General features: G+C 30.7%; 2 protein-coding genes across 4 annotated transcripts; both read right to left on the bottom strand.

Annotated features, from left to right (window-relative positions):
- Positions 1-7,949: 7,949 nt before the first annotated feature.
- On the bottom strand, positions 7,950-20,909 carry KrT95D (phosphofurin acidic cluster sorting protein KrT95D). Of its 3 annotated transcripts, none has more exons than XM_018514156.1 (12): positions 20,806-20,909; positions 16,835-17,138; positions 16,315-16,602; positions 16,132-16,231; positions 15,297-15,452; positions 13,199-13,303; positions 10,982-11,253; positions 10,373-10,578; positions 9,747-10,094; positions 9,277-9,674; positions 9,029-9,145; positions 7,950-8,437 (listed from the first exon to the last, which is right to left on the bottom strand). In XM_018514156.1, the coding sequence occupies exons 1-12, from the start codon at positions 20,907-20,909 to the stop codon at positions 8,304-8,306; spliced, it is 2,532 nt and encodes an 843-aa protein (XP_018369658.1). In that variant the 3' UTR covers positions 7,950-8,303. The 3 variants fall into 3 exon arrangements, with proteins under 3 accessions (XP_018369658.1, XP_018369659.1, XP_018369660.1); XM_018514157.1 differs by having other exon boundaries at positions 13,199-13,300; XM_018514158.1 differs by lacking the exon at positions 13,199-13,303.
- Positions 20,910-21,715: 806 nt separating this feature from the next.
- Positions 21,716-24,005, bottom strand: Yif1 (Yip1d-interacting factor 1). The gene is made up of 4 exons (XM_018514077.1): positions 23,722-24,005; positions 23,088-23,176; positions 22,581-22,910; positions 21,716-22,395 (listed from the first exon to the last, which is right to left on the bottom strand). The coding sequence occupies exons 1-4, from the start codon at positions 23,750-23,752 to the stop codon at positions 21,865-21,867; spliced, it is 981 nt and encodes a 326-aa protein (XP_018369579.1). The 5' UTR covers positions 23,753-24,005; the 3' UTR covers positions 21,716-21,864.
- Positions 24,006-25,977: the final 1,972 nt, after the last annotated feature.

Raw genomic sequence — 25,977 nt, 5'->3', positions numbered from 1 at the left:
GCATGCTGTATCAGCTTTAATATACAACTTTTAAAATATTTAGACATATATACACAGCGTGTTTGATTTTAGTTAATTAAAAGTTGTATATCTCTAACTAGAGTAGAGATATAAAAAGATATCTTATATAAAAAATTTATATATACATATATAGATAGCAAAGTGCAGTATTACATGGTTTTTCATTGTGTTAAAAAAGCGTATTGCTCGATTGAAATTTTATTATTTCTTTTTTAAAATTATATGCTGATATTTTAATATTTATTTATTGCTGTATAAAACTTAAGTATATTTCTTTTAAATACACCTACACGAACACACACACACTTTATTTATTGCTGTATAAAACTTAAGTATATTTCTTTTAAATACACCTACACGAACACACACACGCACACACACACACGCACACACACACACACACACACATATACACAAAATAAAAGACTTAAAAAAATACTCACATGACTGGCTGGTCTTTTCAGTCATACAAAGATATTTCATACATTTTATATAAAATCTGTCAGTATGATACTCATAATAATGAAACAAATTAAAGAGATGCTATAAATTTGTAGATTTGGTACAGCTTCAAATTAATCAAAAGAAGCCTTTAAAATAAATTCTACCTAAGTGCCGTGAAAAGACCGAAGTCCGTTTATATATATAATAGGAAATGTGCACTGCATCAATATACATGCCCAATTTTTAAGCTTCTCCTATTTATCATTGTGCATCATAATCAAAACATTCTATAAAAATATTTATTCATGTGATGAGACATAAACCTTTTTTCTGCATTTCATACGCATTCAGACAATACAAGTGATTAAAAGTTGTTTAAAAAAACGTTTTCCTAACAACTGTATATCCGTTAAATATTTGTGTTATCTCGATAGTATCGAAGTAAATATCTTCTTTTGCTAGATTTATCAATATGAACGCGGTATGTGTAAAAGTATAAGAGAATAATGTCTTCCGTTACCATCGCGATACAGTCTTTACATAAATTTTTCGCAAAATAAACAAGAAAAAATATATATAACTATATAATCATATGCTTTAAATGTAGGATAGTCTACTAAAGATTACATTGACTTCTGTATTAAATAATTATAAAAATATACCACTCTTTTAATTGAGCTAGTAATTTTAAAAATAGTTATAGCTATGTCGTGTAGAATGCAATATTTATAATTATATGTTGATTATTGTTAATGTTTATTACATACGTTTGTATTTATGTTATTTAATAATAGTTTTTCTTTTTAATTTAAAATTGAAAAAATAAATTTGTATAATTTGTATCAAGCAAAGTGACTGTATCGGATGTAATTGGTGCTATGCTCGAATAAGTGAAAACAATTTCTATACGTCTTTCTGGATCATGATTTATGAAAAAATTTGATTTCCGAGCTATGAAATTAATGTGCAACGATTAAACCTAAGAATCTCTGCTTATAGAGTACATCAGTAATAATAAATGTATATATTATGTGACAAAATATATTAAGAAATCTAATTGAATAAGAAATGTTACGTTTCAAGATTGGAAATGTTGATTGTAAACTAATTATACATGTCAGCGGTGTATTCTTATTTCGTTGTTAATATACCATGTCGTTTTCTTTATATATACATATCTCTAGTATCTTTTTTATATTCCTTTCTCTTATTGTGTATCTATTTTTGCTAATATTTGAAATGTGTGAGCCTATATTAATATATATCAATTTATTATATATCTTACACTGAACTCTCAAATTTAAAAACAATCTAATTAAAACAAGACTAATGAGAGTTCAGCGCGGTTAATGAAGCACAATTATATTTACGCTTCGTTAACCGTGCTGAACTCTCATTGGCCTTGTTTTAATTAAAAAAAAAATTGTTTTTAATCAATTTATTGTATATTGATACATGTCATGTTATATAATTCAATTTGTTTGTACCAGTTGATTTTATATTATATGAGATATAACTTAATTTATTGGTACACTAAATGCGATTTGTATTTGTATTTAAAAAATTATTATTAAATATACATATAACTTCTGAAAAGTTTTATCCACATTTTTAGATTATACGTGGCATATACAACATGAAATAAAAGATTATTATTAATAATATTTTTAAACCAACAATTTGATATTGTATAATATATATTGATAAGATTTTACTTAATTTATATTTATATATTTAAAATTTTCGTCATTATTAAAAATATAAAAAATGTCTTGGATCAAACATTCTATTTTAAGAGATTTGTCTTATGGTTAGTTTATTTCATTTTAATTGGAGTTATCTCTAAGATTTACAAACCATACTTCTTTTATATGTATAAATGAAAACATGATATATGTCGATTTATATAGATCGATTTATATGTTTATTTATATAAAATTAGAATTAGAATAATTTAATTGAGAAAACGGAATTTTACAAGATATTTCACATTTTATGACATAAATCAAACACATTTTTTATACACACATCTAGAAATATCAAATTAATTTTTTATTCAAAATTTTTAAAACAAGATTATTCAGACCAATTCGAGTCAACAAGCGTAAGTATTTGTGTATTGCATAATATTCATTATGTCTAATTATTTAGAGAAGTTATTTTTTAGTATATACTTATTCACACAATAGTATATATATATGTGTATATATATATATATATCACGTGATTTTATTATATTTAAACCTTTCCCATGATAATTGTAAATGTGAATTAACTAGATGAAACGTGGGCTCCTTTACTCAGAAACTTTACTAATTATATAATATAAGAAAGTCTGCAATAAATTAATGTAAAGCATATATGTATATATAATATTCATTCATCAATAATATTTGGGATTTGGATTAAAAAAGCAGTTAGCTATGATTTGTATAAATTTATTTCAGCGGTTTTTAATATTTGACCGTTTTGGTCTTAATAAACCAAATGTAACTTCGAAAAGCTGTAATTCTAAATACTTCAACATTTCTCTACGTTGACAATGAATCATTATTTGTATATCTATATTTAATTTATCTAATAATACATATACATATATCGAATTCATATAAGTATACTATTCGCTCTTTCTCTCTGACATTCTTTCATTCTCAAATTATTATACTATTTATACTTTACTTTTAAATAAGATAAGAGAAGTCCGGGAGATTTGACTATACGGGAAAGTTGAATTACTTTCGCATCAAGCGCGCAATTGTCGCACATGCTTGGCGCGAAATTTGAACGAGATATTTATTATAAAGTTGAACTCTCCCGTATGAAATATTAAGTTTCCCGGACTTCCCTAAAAAAAGGATATAATATATGAATATCTCTTATAACATACATATACATCTACTAATATCGCGACAATTTTAGACAATTTATCGTCAAATGTCGAGACACTTCTCTCATACATCTCTGTAAGCTGTACATACATACACTACTATAGAACATATCGATATAAACATTTGAATAGCATTCTTAACAGCAAACAATGTATTCGTCGCCAAACACATCAAATTATTTTTTAACACTTTACATGTTTTTTATTTTATTATGTATCCACATATTAATATTTAATAGTCACACAGTAGGTACTCTGTACAAAAAAAAAAACAGATTTTCACATATTGCAATGTTTCTCTTTAATTTGATTAATTAAAATTATTCTTGGATGTAATTTCACTGGAATAGTATATAGAAATAATTGTGATTATTATAGACAGAAATATAGTTATCTCAGTTCTATCTATTTCGCATTAAACAGAATTTTTTCTCAATAAATCTTTTATTAACTTACTCTTTTGTAAGAGTATTGACAACAAATTGTAATGTGTACAATAAGATGTCTCATAGTTAAGCACAATAAAAACATTGACGGTTTGGAAAGTTAACCGCTATATTTAATAATTCTTTTTTTTATTTTACGAAAAGCTTCAATATACTAGTTATTTCCTGTAATTATTATAAACTTTGAGCCGGTTTGTCGATATGTTGGATAAAACTCACGGTACATGAAATAAAAATATTTTACACGACAAACCTGATAAACGTGCTAACGGTCGTTTGCAATAACGTACAAACGTACGCACGTATGACATACTGAAACAGATAATTTAATAATATTTATTTTTCATTTTGTCCCATCATTAATGCGCATTGATTATCCAATGAAGCACTTACTCTCATATTTTCACTGAAATCCAAAATCTATCAGCGTATATATATATATATACATATGCATGTATGTATGTGTATATATATATATATACATATGCATGTATGTATGTGTATATATATATATATACATATACATATATATACGTGTATATATATATATATATATACACAAACATATAATAAATGGAAAAAATACTTGAATAATAATATAATATGAAATAATAGCGAGGAACTACTATGTGATCCATATATAAAAACAAAACCATACTATTCTTTGAGTATAGAAGTTTTGCAACTATAGGCTCGATTACTCTCTTAACGTATCTTTGGTATTGCATTTACGAAATTCGGAAGCACAAAATGCTTATAGAAAGCAGAAAACTAAACATCTTTTTCTCTACATATTCAATCTGTGTGTGCGCGCGCGCGCACTCTCCATAAAACTAATTATAAGTAAATAAAAAAGAAACAATGAGAGAATTGAGTTTTGATATTATATTCTCGATTTCGAAGATTCTCATCTCTTCGATCTAATTAAACTTCTTCAATTTATCTATCTCTTTCGCAAATATTTATATTTATTGTGTGTTCTTTACACAGACTGGATGCATTAACATGTAGTAAGTTGGGATTTAGCATCTCTTTGGAGAAAATGCTTACAAGTTATAATATTAAATGGACACACGCACAATGCGATTAAATAAGAAAAATACGACACAAAGACATTACATGAGGCACTATAAAGCAACAGATAAGAAAAGATTCAAATTTACGATGTTTTGTCGAAAACTTCAGGATACGTATAACTTTATATATGGCAGGTTTAATTACTTCGTTCCAGCATGAAACAAGATATTATTTTCATTGTGTATTTGATCACGTGATACACTCATATATACGCAATATGACTCTCTTCACTTTTATTTTTTTTAAATAAAAAGTATAGTTCGTTCTCTGAAATGAGTTTTTCATTAATATTGCGTACTATTTATTGTAATTATCAATAGTTACTGCAAGTTTTCCGTCAAAGACTATGTTGTTATGGCCACACGTTACTTAATATATCATTTTCGATATACCAGAAATTATTATTTTTGATACTCGATTGTATGAATAGTATTGTTTGTCACCAGGCATAAAAGCTGTAAAATGTACGACCACTTATATCACTCGATACGCATTAACAATTAATTGCGGACTAGCAAAAAGAGGAGCGTAAATGGAGATATTTCGCTGCTAGTTTGTATACTTTGGCAAGACATAATCATCATCAGTGCCATCGTTTTTAGTCGCACTATTAGAAGCTAGATGCTGTTAAAGAGTTTTTTTTTCCTTTTTACACATTTGGAAACAAATCGAGTAGGCATTTTTTTTCTTTTAATTTGGCATTAGGCAGTCAAAGCGACAACTATGTCACCAGAAACAGTATTTTATTATCTATACTGTTGCTCTTTTTATCAAATGAAAAAAGAAAGAAAATAAAAAGCTGATTAGGATTATGTTTACATTAATAATACTTTTTCTTAACGCCTTCAGAAGATAATAATATTCCTACAATATAGGTTTAAGTGAAATAAACATATACTATTTCATTTTAAAAATTATATATAGTTGATCCTTTGATTTTGAAAATCAAATGATTTCACACTCAAATTAGAGAGCTAGATCAGATATTTCAAAATAGTCATTTTTGTAGAATTTTTTAAATGTATATTAACTATAGAAAAATATTTACGTACTACTAGCTAAATTAAACATATTGTAAATTAACACTTTTAACAATTTCATATCAATTAGTATACATCTTATCACATCGTTATATATTAGTTCAATTATGAAATTTCTCCTGAAAGGGTTAAAGAAAATTTTTATTTGCTTTTCCGACGATAACATTAATCTCACAAATTTAAAATATTCAAACATCTTTCTGATAATATAATTATTCCAAATATAAGAGAATAGGTATAAAAGAAAAAAATAATACTTTATATATCGTTCGAGTAAAAGGAAGAAATTTTCAGCTCCTATAGAATAAGATTAAAAAAGCTGTATAATATATATAAATATTCTTAGTTAATTTATCTTAATTTTTCATAGAGAAATCACAATCGTACACATTTATAGAAAAATAGAATTTACATAAAATTGATACGCTAATACAAGTTAATGAGAAAAATATATGAATTAAGAGTAAAAACATATATTTAAATTTGAAATTTTTACACATTTTTAAAAGCAGAATATTTCCCTTAACTTCAGATCAAAAACTTTATCAAATAGTACAAAGTATCTCGGAAAACTAAATGACAAAACACTGTTATAACCAATGAGTACTTTTATGAATATTTTATATTTACATAATTCATTATTATCCTCATGTTTTCTGTATATCCATTGTCCGTTAAATTTTCAAACGGACAGTACCTCGCACACATACATCTGATTCTGTGCGTTGAAAAAAATGTTTGCCTGTATCACAGACTTCTTCAGTAATAACGCATAATATCTGCGTATTTCTTATTGTTCAAACATGTATATACAGTAAGTTTTACTTTAAATTTCAGATTTCGAGCATTTCTTTTTCGAGAGAGATATGCAGTATTATAACAGTTCTTTCATCCTCTATTTTTGCAAGTGCATTTTATTGCAAAATTGTTTTAAGTTTCATGCTCTACATTTGATTTACAGCAAATAATTGTTAGCAAGCAGTTCTAATCAAAATAAAATCGTTTGTCTAAAAGTCATATTTATAGAGTTTTCGTTTCTGATGTTTAATTCATTGTGACTGTGTGTAGTCATCAGTCTTGAAAAGAAAAGAGAACCATCATTAGTAGTATTCTATATAACAGTAGAATCTCTAACTTTTATTTTGCAAATACCGAAATCCGGAATTTGTAATAAAATAATGATATACATATATACAGGATGAGTCGTATAATCTGTTATGGATTATTATTTCAGTACTCAAAACACTGAAAAATTCTTAGTATTTTAATAGGATAGATTAACATAATAGCAAAAGAGGATATCACATTTAAGTTGTTTCTAAAAAATGGTATCACAAAATTTCCAGACTCATATATATTTTTTCATATTGGATATTTATCAAAAATAATTTTTTAAACTTAGAATATTTTACTGTCAATCAAAAATTGTAACAGATTGTATGATTCATACATTTGTTATATGTACATAATAAATATGTATTATGTATATAATTTAAATAAAAAATAGTAACGTATTGATTTTGCAATGGAATTGTCCTTCATTTGAGGACGATAAAAATATTATATTAAAAAAAAAACAATAATATTGCACATTACTTTAACACAATACTGACATATTTTTGAATAATAAGATTTAGATTATTTTGGATTCTGGTAATTCGTACAAATTAATAATTATGAAATTAATAAACATTAGTATTAAATAAATGCGCAGATAATATGTAAAGTAATAAAAGATATAATTTTTTAAACTTCACATTTACATTAAATAAAACTTGAATTTGCGATATATCTAAATCCTAATATTTAAGATATTTCAGTATTTATTGAATTAGAGTAGCGACATGTTTCCATAAATATGTGGTAAACAGATAATTTCAATAATAGCATTCCCATAACCAGCAAAATCTCATACAAATAAAATTCTCGTTCTAATTGTGATATGTCGTGAACGAATAAATGTAACTTATGTCATATTGGCGAGATAAAATTATATACTTATTGAGAAATTTCTATAAAAGTTGCATATACACAGATTATAATTTATAACATATATATAACAATATATAACTTTCCAAGTCTGTTATGGACATGTTGCATAAATCGTTTGTGAACAATATATGCTTATCACACGCAACTTTTTTTTACAATATAAGAATATTTCAACATTCATATATTTCCATCGCTATTATTAAATAATCAATAATGGAATGAATGCAATGGGCATTTCGAGTATGAGAATTCATAGCATTCTAAATTTTAATTCTTACTGGGCAGTCTTAAGAAGTTGATGGTTATCGGGTTGCGTATAAAACAAGTCAAATATTCTTAACAATGATGGTGCAAAATACATAAATCGCTAGAAGCCTTGATTGTAATAACAGAAATTTACGTAGCAGTCGAAGTTTGTTGTTGCGGATTATATTCCAATAATGCTATTGGAAATGTCTTAATGTGCGTTTGCCATTGCGCCGATAGTTGGAAGAATTTTACACCATACCATTCGGTACCATCAATACTCACTGTAATAAGAATAATATCGCTATTTTGATCAATGCAATTATTAATGTGAATTTCAAATTATTGATTAATCAAAGCAATAATAATAATAGTAAAGAAAAAGGTAAGCTTTTGCGACATTCAAATCTTCTATTTCACTTTATATTATACAGGGTGAGTAAAAAATTTCACCCGGACAGGTGAAATATCTTGAGAACTAAGTATTTCCAAAAGAAATGTTTCCTACAAAAGCTGTAGAGTTTTAAATGATCTATTCACTGATCTGGTCAGTTTCATATTTTCTTATAACGTTTTGGAAAGCTCTTGATATCAGCTATTAGATTCTTATCAAAAATAGAACATTTTAAAAAAATCGATGTAACCTTGACCTGTCCTTGACAACATCACCCAAGGTCAAATTGAATCAGTGAATAGATCATTTAAAATTCTATAATTTTTGTAGGAAACATTTCTTTCGGAAATGCTTAGTTTTCGAGATATTTCACCGGTCCGGGATATTTTACTCACCCTGTATATTGCATTAATGTATACTTAAAATTATTTGTATAATCTATAATAAAATTCTAAAAATTTATATAATAAAAAAATTTTACCTCTTAATGGAATGTTGTGAGTTTTCGCAGAACATATGAGACGTGTCACTCCATCCACCGATTGACTTTTTGGTTCGTTTTCTTTCTCTTTTTCCTTTTTTTTACCCAATCTCATTACTGAAAGAAGACAATTTTCCTTTAAAGTTGATCTTATATATATTTATTACATTTTTATATATTTAAATTTTTTAATTAAAATTAATCGTATTTTTTCTGAAAGTAAAAATATAGTTTAATTTCGTTCTTACTTTTTTGTTTTTTCTCTTTTGTCGTGAAATTCATAGACAAGTGATGTCCTGGAACTTCGCCTAATGAGGGAAGTCTTTGCACATGCAATGCTCTGAAAGCTTGACGTAACGTACTCTTTCCCTTTTCACCTTGAGTCTGTTTACTCCAATAATCCAGCTGTAGTTCCACTGGTTCCCATCCTTCCCTCGCTGGTTGGCCGACATTTGGACTACTAGGTGGTGTCAACTTTCCGGGAGTTGGAACAGGCAAACTTGGAGGAGGTAAGGAAGGCGGAGAACCGGACATACTAATATTGCTCTCTTCCAGGTCAACAGATGTGGAAGAACTACTGTCTGGGCAACCCACACGAACGTCATTTATAAAGGGAATAAAGATTTGGCTACTGTCGTCTGTTTCCCTATGAATATAATCAATCTTTTTCTAATATGCCTGTTCATAAAATCATTTTAAAAAAATTTATATTGCTTACCTATATGTAACCATAGCTTCTGCTATGGGTAGTAGTAGAATTGTATTTGCTGTAGCCAGATATTCCGACGCTCGTGCCGCGCATTCGGTCGATCCTCCACCTTCTCTTTCTAAAAGTTCCTTCCATTCATCTCCAAAAAGCTTCGAATACTTGGTATCAATAGAACTAAGATATCGCGTTAACGTATTTGAACCGAGTGGCACCACTAAGAATTTCATGTAGTTTTGCCAGTCTGGTGGTCTAAAGCTCAACAAGTCGACATAATGACGGAGGACTGCGTTTATGAAACTATCTCCGCCAGCAATAATAACCTTTATGGGTGCCGGTGGCTTTGCGGAACTGTTGCAACTGAACATAAAGATCTATAATTAGTATATATAAGCAATCTTCTCTTTACATTCTTTTCTTAAAAATAGTCTCTTTTAATGAGGAAGATGCGCAACGATGTTTTTATTTTGTGTATATATAGTTAATATAAAGATAGAAGAGACTGAGGGAAAAATCTTAAAATAGATAAAACGCTTTGTTTCAATGATTTTAAAGAGAGTAATTAAAAAACTCATATCTTGTAATAAAGAGATAAATTGAAGAATACGAATTAAGAAATTAAGAGATATAATAATTACAATTTTTGTATTCGCGTGACCAAACACGTGAATGTTGCACGAATGTCAGCCGGAGAGGCGGTTGTCAGAACTTTATGATTTCTTTCTTGAAGTTTTGCAGCAAGTACAGCACCACCAGGATCTGCGATGGATATCAACGATACAGCCTCTGGTAAACTATCATCTGGTAATACTCGACTTAGTTGTTCGACTAAAGCTTTTCTCGGCTAAAATTAATAAATATAATTTTAAAATATAACATTCGAAATATAATGTTAAATATTTTAAGCAAAAATATACTTGGCACCATTAATTTCTAGACTAAAAATAAAAGACATTAACTCTTAAACATCACATTATAAGAACAACAGTAATATATTCAATCCAATTCGATTTCTTATAACTTCTATAAAAACATGTAATTTTTTTCAATCGAATCATCAAATAGTAAAGAACATAACAGTACCACAAGCAAATATCTTTATTAATAAAAAAAATTATAAGTAATAAAAAAAACATTTAAAAAAGAAAATAAGATATGCCATATTGAAAAGGTGTTTAAGGATTAAGTATAGATGATTCACGCAGAGTAACAGAGATAAATGACATATTAATATTATCCACAATTACCTCTGTGTTATTTAAATCAGCCGAGGGTTTCAGATCGACGCTCAGACTGTGTTTCTTGGATTTATTACTGCCAGGCGTCCCTCTATCACGTGCAAAGAGTCTACTTCTTCTCTCGGAGCCTTCGCTCTTATTAGGTTGCTCCATTGATTTTGGGGGAGAGCCCGATACATAGTTTGGTGGATCATTCGCCTCATGATCTGTCCAATTTTCAGGATGAGAATCGCTGTCAGCTCTTCGAGAACTGTCATCGCTCTGTCTGTCCACCCCACGTTCTGCAACGAGATTTCGTTACTGTCTATAAGGATACATGAAAATGTTATTACAATTAGTATACAAAGTGCTTCAAAATCACCGATACATATTTTAAAAGTTTCTTTTTTATTTAACGTACGTAACACCTAATCAAATGTGTTGGCAAAGAAGCTTTAAATTAAAATTATATGGAGCACTCAATGAATAGTTCATTGCACGTACTTTTATTAAAATGTATTTTTAATTCAAAGAACAGGATGTTTTGTTCGTTTGTGAATTCTTAAATAAATTAAAGTTCATTAAAATTAAAGTTAGTTAATTTTTAGTCGACAAAACATAACAATTATGGATATATTAATGTTAAAAATATTTAAAAAATTTTTTTTAATTTTATGATCAAATGTGGAACATCGGTGGTTTTGTAAAACTCTGTATAAGCATTCAAACAGAACAAGTGTAAAGTGAAGAAAAGCACAACTAATGTGCTAATATCAAAATTACTTGAAAAATAGATATCATGTATGTTTGAAATTTTTGTATTTTCAAATCGAACAAATTATATCTGTCTACTAATTCATCAAAATTATTATTTAACTTTGCATATATATTAAACACTTATAACTGTTAGACGCAGCTTTGAGTTTACAAATATTTAGATTTGACGTATTCGATTTGGAAATGTCAATTTCAAAATGCTAGTTCCTATTGTAAAACATATGTATATGACACCTAGTATCTTTGCGATAAATAACAATTACCCGTGTCAAGTTTCAGTCAAACTATAAAGACGAACTTATCGAGATTACAATCGTAGCATTTATTACAGGATATTATTGCAAATGCCAAAGAGAGGTGAATTCGTGAGATGATGTGCAAGTTGCAACGTTATTGGAAAGCAGGATATGCATGACTATAAGATTGACAGAGTAAAGAATACGTACGTATACGAGTAGATAGAGAGATACAGGCCAGTACCACAGATCGAAGTCTAACAAGATTGCATACAAGAAGCCGCAAATAGACACACAGCGTATGTAAAGGGGAAACAGGCTCGTACATTATAAATACATACTACAACGAGTTCTCTTAAATGAAAAGTACTCGGAAAAAATTATATAATACGAATAACTGCAAGAAAATTAAAAATGTCAACATAAATTTATTTTCATCACAATTTATATACATTGATATATATTTGTATCTTTTTGATGAAAAAATATTTTAGAGAGGAATGTAAGAATAATAGAAGATACGAAATTAAGGAACTAAGTGTGTAAATACACACATATGTATCTACATATATTAGAGGGAAAGAGAAAGAAGAAAAAAGAAAAGGAATAGATATAGAGGCATTTGATTTATTTGAATAAGTGAGAGAAACGAAAGTAACGTGCCACTTCGATTATTCTTGCATTTGGCTACGTTAAAATGATACGTTGCATTATTGCAAAGGAAAAAGTTAACGTATAATTTTTATATATATAAATTACAAATTGCTTGAGTAAGTGTAAATCGCGAAGCCACTTAATTACCAAATGTGATTGAAACACCAAACTTCTGTTGATTAATAAGGTCATTCATGCGCTGGAGTTTCTTCTCCAATCTATAAAATTATTGTCACTAGATTGTTTCCAATATTTGAAATTCATCATTACAAATATAATACATAATTTTTTTAACAAATTGCTTGTTTAATCTAGAATCTTTGTATTAATTCATACTGACTGTATCATGGAGGGCAAAAGATCAAATTAGATATCACTTCAATAGTGGATTCTATTACATCATATTCAACAATATATATATATATATATAAATATATATATGTATGTATGTATGTCTCTTTTACATTGCATGCTATATTTAAACGCAAAATACGTGCTGTTTAATAAGAAGCGGAATCCTTAAAACGTTCCAACTATTCGGTCTTCATAGGGACTTCAGGATTGATTGATATTTACATACCCGGAGTTGTATGTCCGATACGGTGTTTCTCTTTAGTTGGCTGACCCGCGAGCTGTTGACACGTGGTAGTCGCTGAGATAGTTCCAGCAGTCTCGTTGGTTACTACTATCGAATCGTAACATGCAACAGTGCAAAGCCAACCCACCCACCAGACTTTCACTTAGAAGAATTCACTGAATCTGAGTAAGCTATGGAATTTTTAAGGCCCTTATCCTTAGACAATGACGATATTAGCGTTTCTAAGACATATCGAATTATGACATTGAAAGCAAAAACTCATATGAGTTTAAGTTAATACAAGATGTAACAGTTACAGTGTACAACTATCTATTAATCTACAAATAAAAAAATCTACGTCATATTTTATAAATCTATATATTTCATTTAACATAAAATAAGATATGCAAAAAATTAATTTATTTCAATATGTTATAATAAAAAAAGATTTATAAGATTTTTCACTTCTAACATCATAATCCAATGGCAGCAATGAGAGGCTAGGAATCTTTGCTCAACATGATATAGTTTTTCATTTAATTTCCTCACTTCTTCCACAACAAATTTAATTTAAAAAATTCTATATAATTATATTTATGCACTTTTAAAAATCAAAGATTTTGCAATTCCTCGCGTTTAGCTAAAAGAAATATTATTCTACATTAATAAAATAAAAAATAAAAAGAAAATTTTCTTTCTATAGGATTTAAATATCAGCATCCCCTACCTGTCGTAAAACGGATCCTAGTGAACGATAAAGTACGGATAAATTTCGTCTTTTCAATAATTATAAATAGATGACTTGTCATATTTGATTTATATAAAACACGATACAATAACTATTAGTATTTTTTAACGAGTGTTCAACCAAAATTTTCAAAAAGTTTAGTTGACATTTAGCAACAAGTCCAATGTATCATGTAGTAAATTATATATGTATTATTCTGTAAATTAGATTCTGCAATAATTTACAGAATATATGTGTATATATATATATATATATTCTGAGAGAGAGAAAGAGAGAGAGAAAGAGAGAGAAAAAACGTAACGTATGCATAATGATATGTTCAAATGTCAACACATTATTACATGTATTAATTTTCATATGCATACACATATTATATGTTTTTAATTCAAAAGTTTTATATTGGATAATCTGTAATTTTAAAATGTTGAAAACTTTGGACGAACCTGTAAAAGGTATTCGAATCGCAACAGTCATGCTACTTCACCAAAACATCAACAGCATAATCAAATCGTGAATAATAAATACACCTTTGGCAGTTACAAATTATTCATTTTTATGGAATTATTAAAATCTCTCTTTTCAAGCATATATATAATATATTAATATAATATATGATATAAAATAGAATAATTTTTATTTAGTGATTGTATAATTTCCATAGAGAGATTATCATTATCTTTAGAATGTTTTACGTGCGAAGATTAATATGAAAGACGCACATTAATCTTAAAAAAATTCAGTCTCATTCACTGTTCGCCATAACAAGTACGCAATATAAAAAACAAGTTTCTTATGTTATTATATTTTCCTTTTTAACAACATCAAAAAAAGACTATAACTCTTTAAAAATCTATTTATACAAAAAAATTTCTTATTATGTTATCAAATAACACCGTGCAATAATAAAAAATTTATTTCTTTTCGTTTTTTTTTATTCTGTTTGACACGCAAACGCGCAAGTTAGTAATGTTTACTGTTCAAAAATATGCATGAGAGAGAAGATGATCGAAAGCATAAATTTAAATAAAAAACGTATATGTGAAAATTCTCATACGTTTAACTGCGAAAAGTGACTATTTAACCAGTGTAATAATAGCCTGGAGCGAAAGCCAGAATACGATAAGTTTGAAATGTAATGTATCTTCCTTACCGTAAAGCGTTATATATGATTTAATGGTACCAACATTTGTTTAAACGCCAGCCTTAAGTAATATGTCTATTACTTAAATATTACATCGCAACATCAGTACAACGAGCTAGTTTCAAATATCGATAAAATATCTTGCGTATTACACATATGTCACACATCTTATCAGAATAAACGCGAACGAATCAAATTATGCAATGACTTACCGGAATGAGGTGGCGCGAGAAGAGATCGACTAGAACTGAAAAAGGGCCTTAGCGATGGCTTCGGTGTACTACTAACAGACATGGTGTCCAATTCTGGCCCACTGTCTGATAAATCTTCTAATTCGTTGAACAATTCTTCTATCTCCATGTCACCGCCTTTAACAAGAAATTATGGAAATATTTAAATAGAATTTTTGGGATATATAGTTCCGAATGACCCCCGCTCGCGATTAACTTGAAATTTTGCACATAAATTCTACTCAATGTGAGAAATAAAAAATACATAGTCTCAACTTCTAAGCCTTAAGAAAATATGACTTTTCAAACGAAGCGACTTCCCACCTTCCCTACCTCCTCCTCTTATTCATAAGCGCATGACTTCCATGCCAAGCGACTCTCACTCCACTTCTCCCCCTGTTTAGGGGCGCGCGACTTCTACGCGAAGCGACTCCCACCCCACCTCCCCCCTGCCAAGAGACGTACACAAAGCAAGATCTACCTGAACAAAAAGTAAAATAAAAAGTTTTGTTTTCATTTCTCGAAATTGAGACTATATATAGGTTTTTTATTTCTTACATCAAAAACAACTTATATGTAAAATTTCAGCTCAATTACGAGCGGGGGGTCATTCGGAACTACACCCGTTTTTTGCTTTAGAAATTATTTTATTCCAATTAACATTTATTTAATGTTTCCAAGTTGCATTTAATGTAACATGTAAAAAGTTTTAAGAAAAACTCTTATTAATATTAACTAATATTAATCCATTAGTTTTAGATCTATTATGTTATTTTTTCTTGCAGATTTTCGTTCATACAGTATTTTTTATATATACCTGAAAGTTTTTGTCCAATCTCCTCTTGATCGTGTTCTAACTCCTCAGATACTCTAAATCGCTTTAGAAGAGCTATAAACTTTTGCTTTAAGTTTCTTTGCTGTAAAACACAATAAACATTAGAATTCAATAGAAAGCAATGAGGATCGGAAACCTTAAGTTGCATGGAAATATTGCGCATACCCTGGCATTTGTTGGAATCTTCCCGCGACTCTTTCGCCTGTGTACCTCCAACGTAGGCTCACTATCGCTACCCTCTGCCTCGCCCTCCGAGCTAAACTCCTCCTCCTCGTCACTAAATTCCGGACAGAGTCTCTCGTTGGGATCATTTGTCAGTCTTTTATCGTGATCAACCGGCTGAGAACTCAGAGCGACAACGTTCACACGTGCTAATGGGACCGAGTGACCACCGTATTTTTCCGCTTTATCTGATATGAGTTCTAACTCAACGTCCATTTGTTTCTGTAGCACCTGTAAAAAGTGATTATCATTGCGAAGAAATTTAATGCGCGAGTCAACATGAGAGACAATACATCTCCATCTTTTTCGGAAAATATTTTGGATAATATTATAATCTTGATAGAATTATTTCGTTATTATGATATGACAATACCTACTATTATTGTAATTATACCACAGCTTTGAGCGAAAAATAAATAATTTTATTTTCAATACAAACAACAAAGTGAAATTCCAGACTTACTTGCGCCATGTTAATAATTCCCTCTGCGAGAGTCTTGTATCCAAGCATCGTACGATTTTTGTATCGTTTTCGCCTCTGCAATAATATCAGAAGTTTGTTGCCGTCTCTCTTGAGAAAATGTGGATACTGAAGTGCAAATTGCAATTCCAGTTCCGTGTCGAGTATGCCGCCGGTCGGTATAGCCATCTCATTGGAACGCAAGGTTCTCTTGGAGCTCTGCATCTTGACCGCGATGCTGATGGACGCTAGGTCTGAGCCGAGCGGTCGGAGTATCACTAATCGAGTTAAAGTCAAGGAACACAACCTAAAAATAAAGCGAAACTAAAGTGAGATATTTAAAGATTTAAGACTTAAGGATATTTTAAGGTTTGATCCAAAGATTGCCTAGAAGAAATCTCATCGAAAATATATTCAATAACATGAGTATAATAACTAGAGCTCACAAAGACAATGTTTAGATATCCTAGAGTTAAACAAAGACAAATGTAATGACCAATATCTTGGCTATTGACCGAGGATACGCATTTTGAAAAACTATGGACATTTAAATGGATAATGTCGATTGGCGTGGAGGGAACGATTGGCGTGATAATCGAGATGTCTACAAGATATAAGGGTCTTTCGAAAGATAAGGATCGATCGAAGAATCGACCATACATATTTATCATATATTGTGCAAAATGTGTATGCAATATTTATCTATTCGCGAATAACCAAAAAGATTAGTTTTATCACGAGTTATCATCTACCCTGTTTATCGTCGCGCTACGTCGATTTAAAGTAGGCGAATTACTAATCTATCAAGTACGTGACATTCGGATTAAAAAGATTTCTACATGTGAAAAACATACGATATTGTCAATTTTGTGGCTTTTATAGATAAAATAAAATAGAAAAGCCATAAAATGGAATTATTATAGCCAATTATAGCCAAAAAATTCTGACGAGCACGCTTATTTTCGAGCATCGTTCATTTATATCGCATTTTCGTTTATCACTATAGCATCTATAAAATCAATTAAAAGGATTTTTTAACCTCAGGAGATTTTGCCAGAAAAAATCTCCAGAGCTAATTTCGAGGAGAATTTGTGGAGAATTTTTAATTGATGGAGAATTTTGGCAGAAAATAAGCTAAATATATATATATACTAATAAAAATATTCTTCGGTAAAATAGAAAAATTATTGGATAAGTACGTGGGACAAACATTTGAATTCCGACGTAGATATGTACATTGAAAAAAAAAATATAGATATAACTATTGAAACCTGACAAAGTTGTAATCCTTTTTATGGAATAAATTTTCTTTTATGGCCTGCAATATAAGGTATATAGGTCCTTACTCCGTTCGGGCCCTCTTCGTACATAATTTACATCTCGATACGCGTGATAGAGCCTATACCAAGTGGAAACATCGTCGACGAAACCCTTATTACACAGTGACGGTGGGCAGAAGGATGATTATCGTTATTTATGAAGAGGGTTTCTGGGGGCGTTGGGGGGCGCGAATACTAAATATAGCCGCAGAGAGCAGAAACTACAGGTGGCACGTTATCATTCGAGCGCGCATTTATTTTACATGTGCACGACACAACCATTCCATTTACGATAATACGATTACGTGAACGATTCGTGGAAAATACGTAAATTTTAATTTAATCTCTTGTGTCAGCGTATTTGAAGGACTTAAATCATTTACATAGTATACGTTCTATTGGAAATTGTTTCTAATTATCCAAATCATACGAATATCCATATTATTTCTAAATCAAATAATATTCATGTATTAAAATACAGCAGAAAATATATACATATATATCAATGTCATTATGATCGTCATCATATAATACGTAAATAATAATAGTGGTAGTGTCGATTATTTTAAATAATAATTCAAAAAATATTCTCGACAAAAATATATTTGCGGATAATCGATAAAAAATAATGAAATTGCTTGAACATTATACGGATAAGTATACCTCTATCGACCTGCGATCGCAATTGAAAATATAATCGACAATCATTAAATTTAACATTAAATGTAGATCAAGCGTTAGAAATTTGCACAAGTATTGTATCGAATGTTATTACATATGTATATATACTTAAATATCTTACTGCTGCGCCGTTAGATTTGCGGAATTTTGTTTTCGCGTATTTCCAAAACGTCTCGAAAAATCTTTTTAAAGAACTTGTTGGAAATCGATAGCATTGGGTGCCTTCCAACAAGCGACTCGGTACAACGCAGTGATCATCTCATCCTTGTTTAACATTGGCGAACAAGGATGTGACGATGCACCGTGTCACCACATCATGTCATGTGTGTCTCTTGTTGGAAAGCACCCATTGTAACCTGCAGCGATGGCAATTCGTTAATTTCAGTCATTTCATACGACTGTCGTGCATTCGAATTTATGTCGAATTAACCGCTGACTTTTGCCAAACACGTGCCTGCCATCGTGATTTGGCAATAACTGAGAGTCAAAAATACAATAATTATATTTCATCATATGTATACCAATGTGGTTCGCTAGTTGCATACGTAAAAATATATATGCGCGGCACGATATACCTAATCGACTTTATAGTCGATTCCCCAAATCGATTAAGATATTTATAGTAAAAAGAACATCTGTGATTTCGCGAGGCACTGTGTGCGGGCATTTAAAATTTAAGTTATGGATATTGAAAAGTAGATAAGAATTTACAATGTCTCTCTAATCTCGCTTAAAAACGTTCTACTTCCATTCGAACTCGACGATATAAGGCATTTTAAATAGTGGCAGTAAATAAATATACTACACAATAGAAAAACTATGTTCGTTATATAAGTACTTTTTGAACATTACAAAATAATTTATTCATATTATTTCTTAGTATGACTTATACAAAGTACACGTGTCTGATTTCTTTTTTGAATATTTATTTAACTGGAACATTATTTTAAAGTAGATCGACAAAATCATGAATTGAGATAATAAGATGAATTTAAAACAAGAAATTTCTACGATATATTTTGATTAATTATTTCTTATTAATCTATTAAAATGTATTTATTTGATACAATTAGAGAATTTTATCTCATAATCATGACTGCTTTTATTTATTTTCTGATTTTTGAGGAATATATGATTATATATATCTTTTTAAAAATTTAATCGTTTAAAAGTTTTATTTGTGGTTAATATAATTCGTTCTTACTTATTGATTAAAAAAAATTTTTTTTAGTTTTATAATAAAACTTATACCAGCTGACGAAACATTAACTTACTTAATATAGATTTAAAAAAATATTAACTTTGGCTAAGTTTAAATTAATTTTTACTTTCTCCAGTTTAACTTGACGAATTTTGTAAAGAAATTTGATTATAAGATATTTTTATTATTTCTCATTTAATATATTGTTAACTTGTTAGTATCTCTTAATATTAACAATATTCACAAAAATAGGAAATAATTTGCCTCATGTTAACTTTTTATATTGATATTTCTCTGATCATAAGTGTCATTCGACATAGAAAGATTAACAATAAATATCGATCTACTATCATTCCCGTTAAAAGTAAAGTGGTGAAAAATATGAAAAATATTTAAGACTGAAAACATCGACAAATGCAAAAAGTGAGCGTTTTGTCATTCATCGTGAACATGATGAGCACGAGCATCTGTCAGATTTCTGTTGACAGTAGTAATAATTTCGGAGTCATAATAGTGGATGCGACCTATGTCATACAACTGTGACTCAACTACGAAGAATAACGCAACCTGTCCGTTCACTCGTAGGTCGTCAACTTGTAAATAGGCATCCTGATTGATCAAAGCAGGGGGTGGGTCATAAAAAGGGCGTGCAGACGTTTCTCGTCGGAGAAACGTTACTTGGCGTCCACCATCACGTCGAAGAACGCTAAGTGAACCACGCTGCGAGTCAAACAATGTCGGAGCAATCATAAGAAAATATGTCGTGTCGTTACCTGGGTATGCAATTCGGAGGAGTACGATCTACTTCCCAGGTGGCAAACAACTTCATAGGAACAGGCCGGGTGGCCGGGGCTGTCACCTTCGTCCGCTCCGCCATTTTTGGCCCTGACGGCTGCTGGCGGTGGCGGCCCACAAGACACACACCACACAACGTCTACGTTTCACCGCCCAAGTCTCGCGCAGTCTCGCGGCAGTCGCGGCTCGCAGACGACTATCAATGACCGTGAAGAGCGCGCGGCGCGCGGCGCGACTCGACACCACACCATTCGACTTCGGCACGAGTGGACACGACTCACGAGTGACGACTTGACGAGACGCGAGACGGGACTCGGGAGTTGACGGGAGCCTCGATCGTAGCGCCACGCCTTTCCCATGCCCGTGTAAAATAACCGGAATGACAATTGCTAAAATCATTAAGAAAACGTATCGCGACATCTCGTAAATTCGATATGAGGTAATGATTTTTGACTAAGGCTGCATTCGGGATGCGCGCTATCAGCGCTATCATCTGTCTTTGTTTTACGTCTAATAAACAATGGGTGCTTTTCATTTGACGACACGAGTCGACACAAACGTCGTTCTTGACATTCAGAGAGCGACAAAGATAAAACGATACTTGTGTCAACGTGTCATCAAATGGAAAGCATCCAATGAAGATAGAATGACACAAATTATATAGTGGCTGTGTTTCAAAATTCACTGCCAGCGCTGAAAATCTACAGTTTGTTTAAATTTTGGAACACAGCCAGTGTCTCCCTGAATGCACAATGCACCTATCCTAGTCAAAATGTTCAAAATGACTGGGCCAGGTTATAGCAGCCTTACTAACTTTCGAAAAGTCATTCACTCGATATCTGTTGGAAAAATTTATTTCGAGAGAACCAAGATCCGTTAACATCTTATCTATTACAAAAGAAAAAGTCGGGTAGTAAAGATCCATCAAATATAATAGATGAATTGTGGTTGGATTTTATTACAAAAAAATGTACAGATATTAGTAGCCAAATAATATTCACATTTCCTTCTCCTTGTTTTTATAAACGATTTACAATTTAAATTAGATGATATGACAACCACCACATTAAAACAGGTTGCATGCCAGCCAAAGACAATATGAAGTAAAGCCGCCTTTTATTACCGGAAGCTGTGTACGAACTATGACCTTGTGGAATGACTCGTAATTTTAACGATCGCATTAGAAAGACAGCTAGAGAAGCACTGAAGTACAACAGTATTATGTAATAGCCAAATTTCCGAAATAGCAACGATATCAATAGTGCCGCATTAATACCGACATATTTATAACCGCTATATGCCAATAGGTCTAGCGTTGCTAGACTCGTCTGCAGATTCATCACGTACAAACTCACAGTATGAACAAGTAATTCGATTAAACCCCAAGCAAGAGCCGAGCTAGCTAGAATACCTAGTTGTTCGTGAGTAAAACGTTCCTGCATGCCTAAAACTAGTCCCGCCATAGCAACGTATGTGAAAAACGCCATTGTAGGAATGTACATATCTGGCGCGTTAATTTCATATCGTGGCTGCAATGGTACATCTTGTTCATATTTTACAGACCAGTCCTATAAAAAGCAATTATTGAATTCTCAGTTATAATAAATCAGTTGATCGAGAAATACTCTTTCGATTTTTATAAACACTTATTTCTAATTACAACAAAAATATCCTCTGTAATGAAATTATTTAATCTAGTACAGTATATTCATCAATCTGTCTCTCTTTATTTAATGTCCTCTGTGAAACTTACCTTGTGAGTAAATGGGAAGAACAGCAGCATTAATTTTGCAAAAACATAATCAGTGTTTACAGCAAAGTAATATTTCATTGCTGAAACTGGCACATATTTTTCAAGATGCTGTTTTCCAGTACCAACTAATGCATTTCCATATTGAACTGCCATGTCTGTAACAACTGGTTGGGCTAAAAACTGTGCCGCAAATTGTGGGCTCGCGAACTCTCCTCCTTGATTATCGCTGGATGGATAATTTGACATTTGTGGATTGAATCCATATGGAGGTGGTCCTTGTCCAGGAACGCCAAAGCTATATTCTGGCATTGTACCATTATTCATGGATACCTAAAACAATAGATTGCTCAAAAATATGATGTATTATCAATTCTATAAGATATAAATATATAAACAACAAATTTTATTAATATGTGTAAACTTGGATTAGTAGAGAAGCAATTCTGTTTAAAGTTAGCCTGTCTTATAAATGCCATAAATAATCGTAATCTAATTTAGAAAATTTACCTGTTCATTATATATATATGGATTCTGTGCCATTGAAGGAGCTGGTGCAGATAAACCAGCTGATGGATCTAATAATCTCTTCGGTTTCCCTACCGATAAACAACTTATCATTGTATAAAATAAAAATAATAAAAATTTGCTTAATGTATGCTATGTGACATAATAAAATTGATGTTCTTATTATTATATTAGACTGGACAATAATATTAAAATTAATGAATTTTATTCATATACTCGCTCTTGCACTCCCTCTGTCTCTCTCTTTAAAACATGTACTATAATAAATATTCTTTTGTTTTTTGCAGCTAAATTTTTAATACTTTTCTCTTTCTCTTTCTCTCTCTCTCTTTCTAATTTTTAATTATAGGTATGCCTATTTCTTTTCAAATGTAAAAAATATAGCATACTTCTGCTACTATAAAGAACATATCATGCAATACCTAGAAGTAGCTATCATATGACTGATATTAAATTCCTAAGAATGATCCATGCAATCAATCTATTCTGCACATTATTTTTATAAGCAACATAGGAATAAATATGATGACTCATCATGGATATTACAAATGTCAATAAATATAAGTATGCAAAAGATAAATAAAGTTTAAATTAATCGTTCGTAGGTTATGCTTACCTCGACGTGCATTTGAGTGATTGTAATTCATATTTTTACAATGTCACGCTCTGAACGTTTCTTCAGTTATTTACGCGGCAAGCTAAAACTTTACTCAGATAAACTTGAATTACTTGTAAATAATGAAATCAAAAACAACTTGTACTATGCATCGCCATATTCTGTCGTGTTAAGTCGTGTTTCGCCATGTCGCATCTCATCTATAATGGAAGGGATAACTTAAAGTGTGTTCGCGTTGTTTGCACTTTTTGCACCAAGTATCTTCGCTTTCTTTCTCTTCGACGCGGGAATATATATTTATCTCATTTTAAGTGCAAAAATTTCAGAGATTTCAAGCAACGCGACAGATCTTTGGTGTATGCAGTTGGACATATAGTTCTATATATCAAAGTAGCGCATAACTTCGATCTAAGCCAAAATGCCGGCAGCGGGCAACTTTCCTATTAGCAGACAGAAGCTTGAGAGCGGCCATCCCGGCATTTTTCCTGTAATGCTTCTAACTCCCCGTACACTAGCGACACCAACATCCATTTTCGAGCTGCGGGAACTACATACCACGTCCATTTTCGAGACCACCCGCCTCGCCGATAAAATCGTATCGTCGAAAGTGGACGTGGTACACCACAAATTATAGATGTGAAGTAAAAACTATTTTTCGACATTGTCAAAATATACGTTAAATATACAAAATATATGTCAAAATATATGTCAAAATTGTTTAATAATTTTTATATACTTGTCAAAGCTCTGAAAATTAAAGTATATATTTTAAATAAAAAAATTAAAAGAGTTATTTAGTATATTTGTGTGTGTGTGTGTGTGTGTTATTTTAAATAACTACATTTCTGACTTATTTCTTATTTAATATTTTTTAAATAAATTTCGGGAACCTATTTTATATTTATTATTTTATATAATTTACATGTTATTTTATCGAGCCGTTATATCGGCATCATACGTATAAGTTTAAAGAATTTCAGAAACACAGAATAATTTGCAGTAATAGTAGCGTCTTAAATTAATTTGTTAAATGAAAAATTAAATAATGATTAATAAGATATTTAGTACTTTTAGTCAAAGCTGTAATTAGCACAAATTATTTTACGATATTAAGGAAATGTGCATGTTTCTTTAAAGAACATATATAGAATATTCTATCAATCTTTATTTAAATATAAATCATTAAAAGGAATAATAAAAATTGAGACATAATGTTGGAATATCAAAAATACCCCACGCGAATAATTATTAATTATTAATTTAAAAGAACCATGCAAGTAATATAGTATTGAACAAGTGCCAGAGGATGCCAAAAACAAAGCGCGAAATGTACTACGATAATAAGTACGAATAATTGAATAAAGATTAATAATTGAATAAAGATTATGTAAAAAAACCACGCTAGTAAAAACCTCTTTTTACCTCTTGCCTTTTGACATCACATTGTATAATTAATACGAAATATTCGAAATAATAAAATAATATCAAATATGTTCCACCGATGTATAACAATGTAATAACAATGTAAAAGGTGGGGTATGGTATTCTAATAAATAATTACCCGGCGCTCGACAACGATCGCGAACGTTCATCGACAAGATCGCGAGAAAATTCAACTGTCACAAACATTGTTTTACGCAAGATCAATTCCGCGTCGTTCTCCCGAACAAGCATCGCAGATTTGTCGCACTCGCGCGTTTGAATTGACAAAATTGACGACGAAAGACGCTATACGTTTGCGCGAGCAACCGTGCTACGAGTCGCGTGAATCCCGTAAAACAGTGTCACAACGCGCGGAATTTTCGATGGACTGTATGACCTACTGCCTAAAATTATACGATCTCGAATGCCAAGACGGCGCATAATGAGTCAAAAAAGAAATGCGTACCTGACAAATCCGATCCAATTATTCAGTCTTGCCTTTGTGTCCGAAGTGAAGACGGAAAGTTCATTCGCGGCCGTTGCTGGACACTTTGAAGATCCATTGGCTAGGCATCCTCCTCTTTCGTTTTCTCCCTTTACTGCTGCATTTGAAGCACATTACACATACACATGAGACTCTACACGCACGAAAATATATATTCATATAATTTCGACGAGCCGGGTCGAAAAGAAACGCAAAATTCACCTCATTTAGCCTCCGGTATTCTGCGAACACGGCTAACTTCGCGATTTTTTTCACTGTGCTCGATCGCAACGAAAAGCACGAAAGAGGCGATCGAGAACATTCATCGACAAGATCGCAATTACTAAATC

The sequence above is a fragment of the Trachymyrmex cornetzi genome, unplaced genomic scaffold (genome assembly GCF_001594075.2).
Source record: "Trachymyrmex cornetzi isolate Tcor2-1 unplaced genomic scaffold, Tcor1.1 scaffold488, whole genome shotgun sequence".
Classification (NCBI taxonomy): domain Eukaryota; kingdom Metazoa; phylum Arthropoda; class Insecta; order Hymenoptera; family Formicidae; genus Trachymyrmex; species Trachymyrmex cornetzi.
This window is presented reverse-complemented; position numbering and strand designations above follow the sequence as displayed.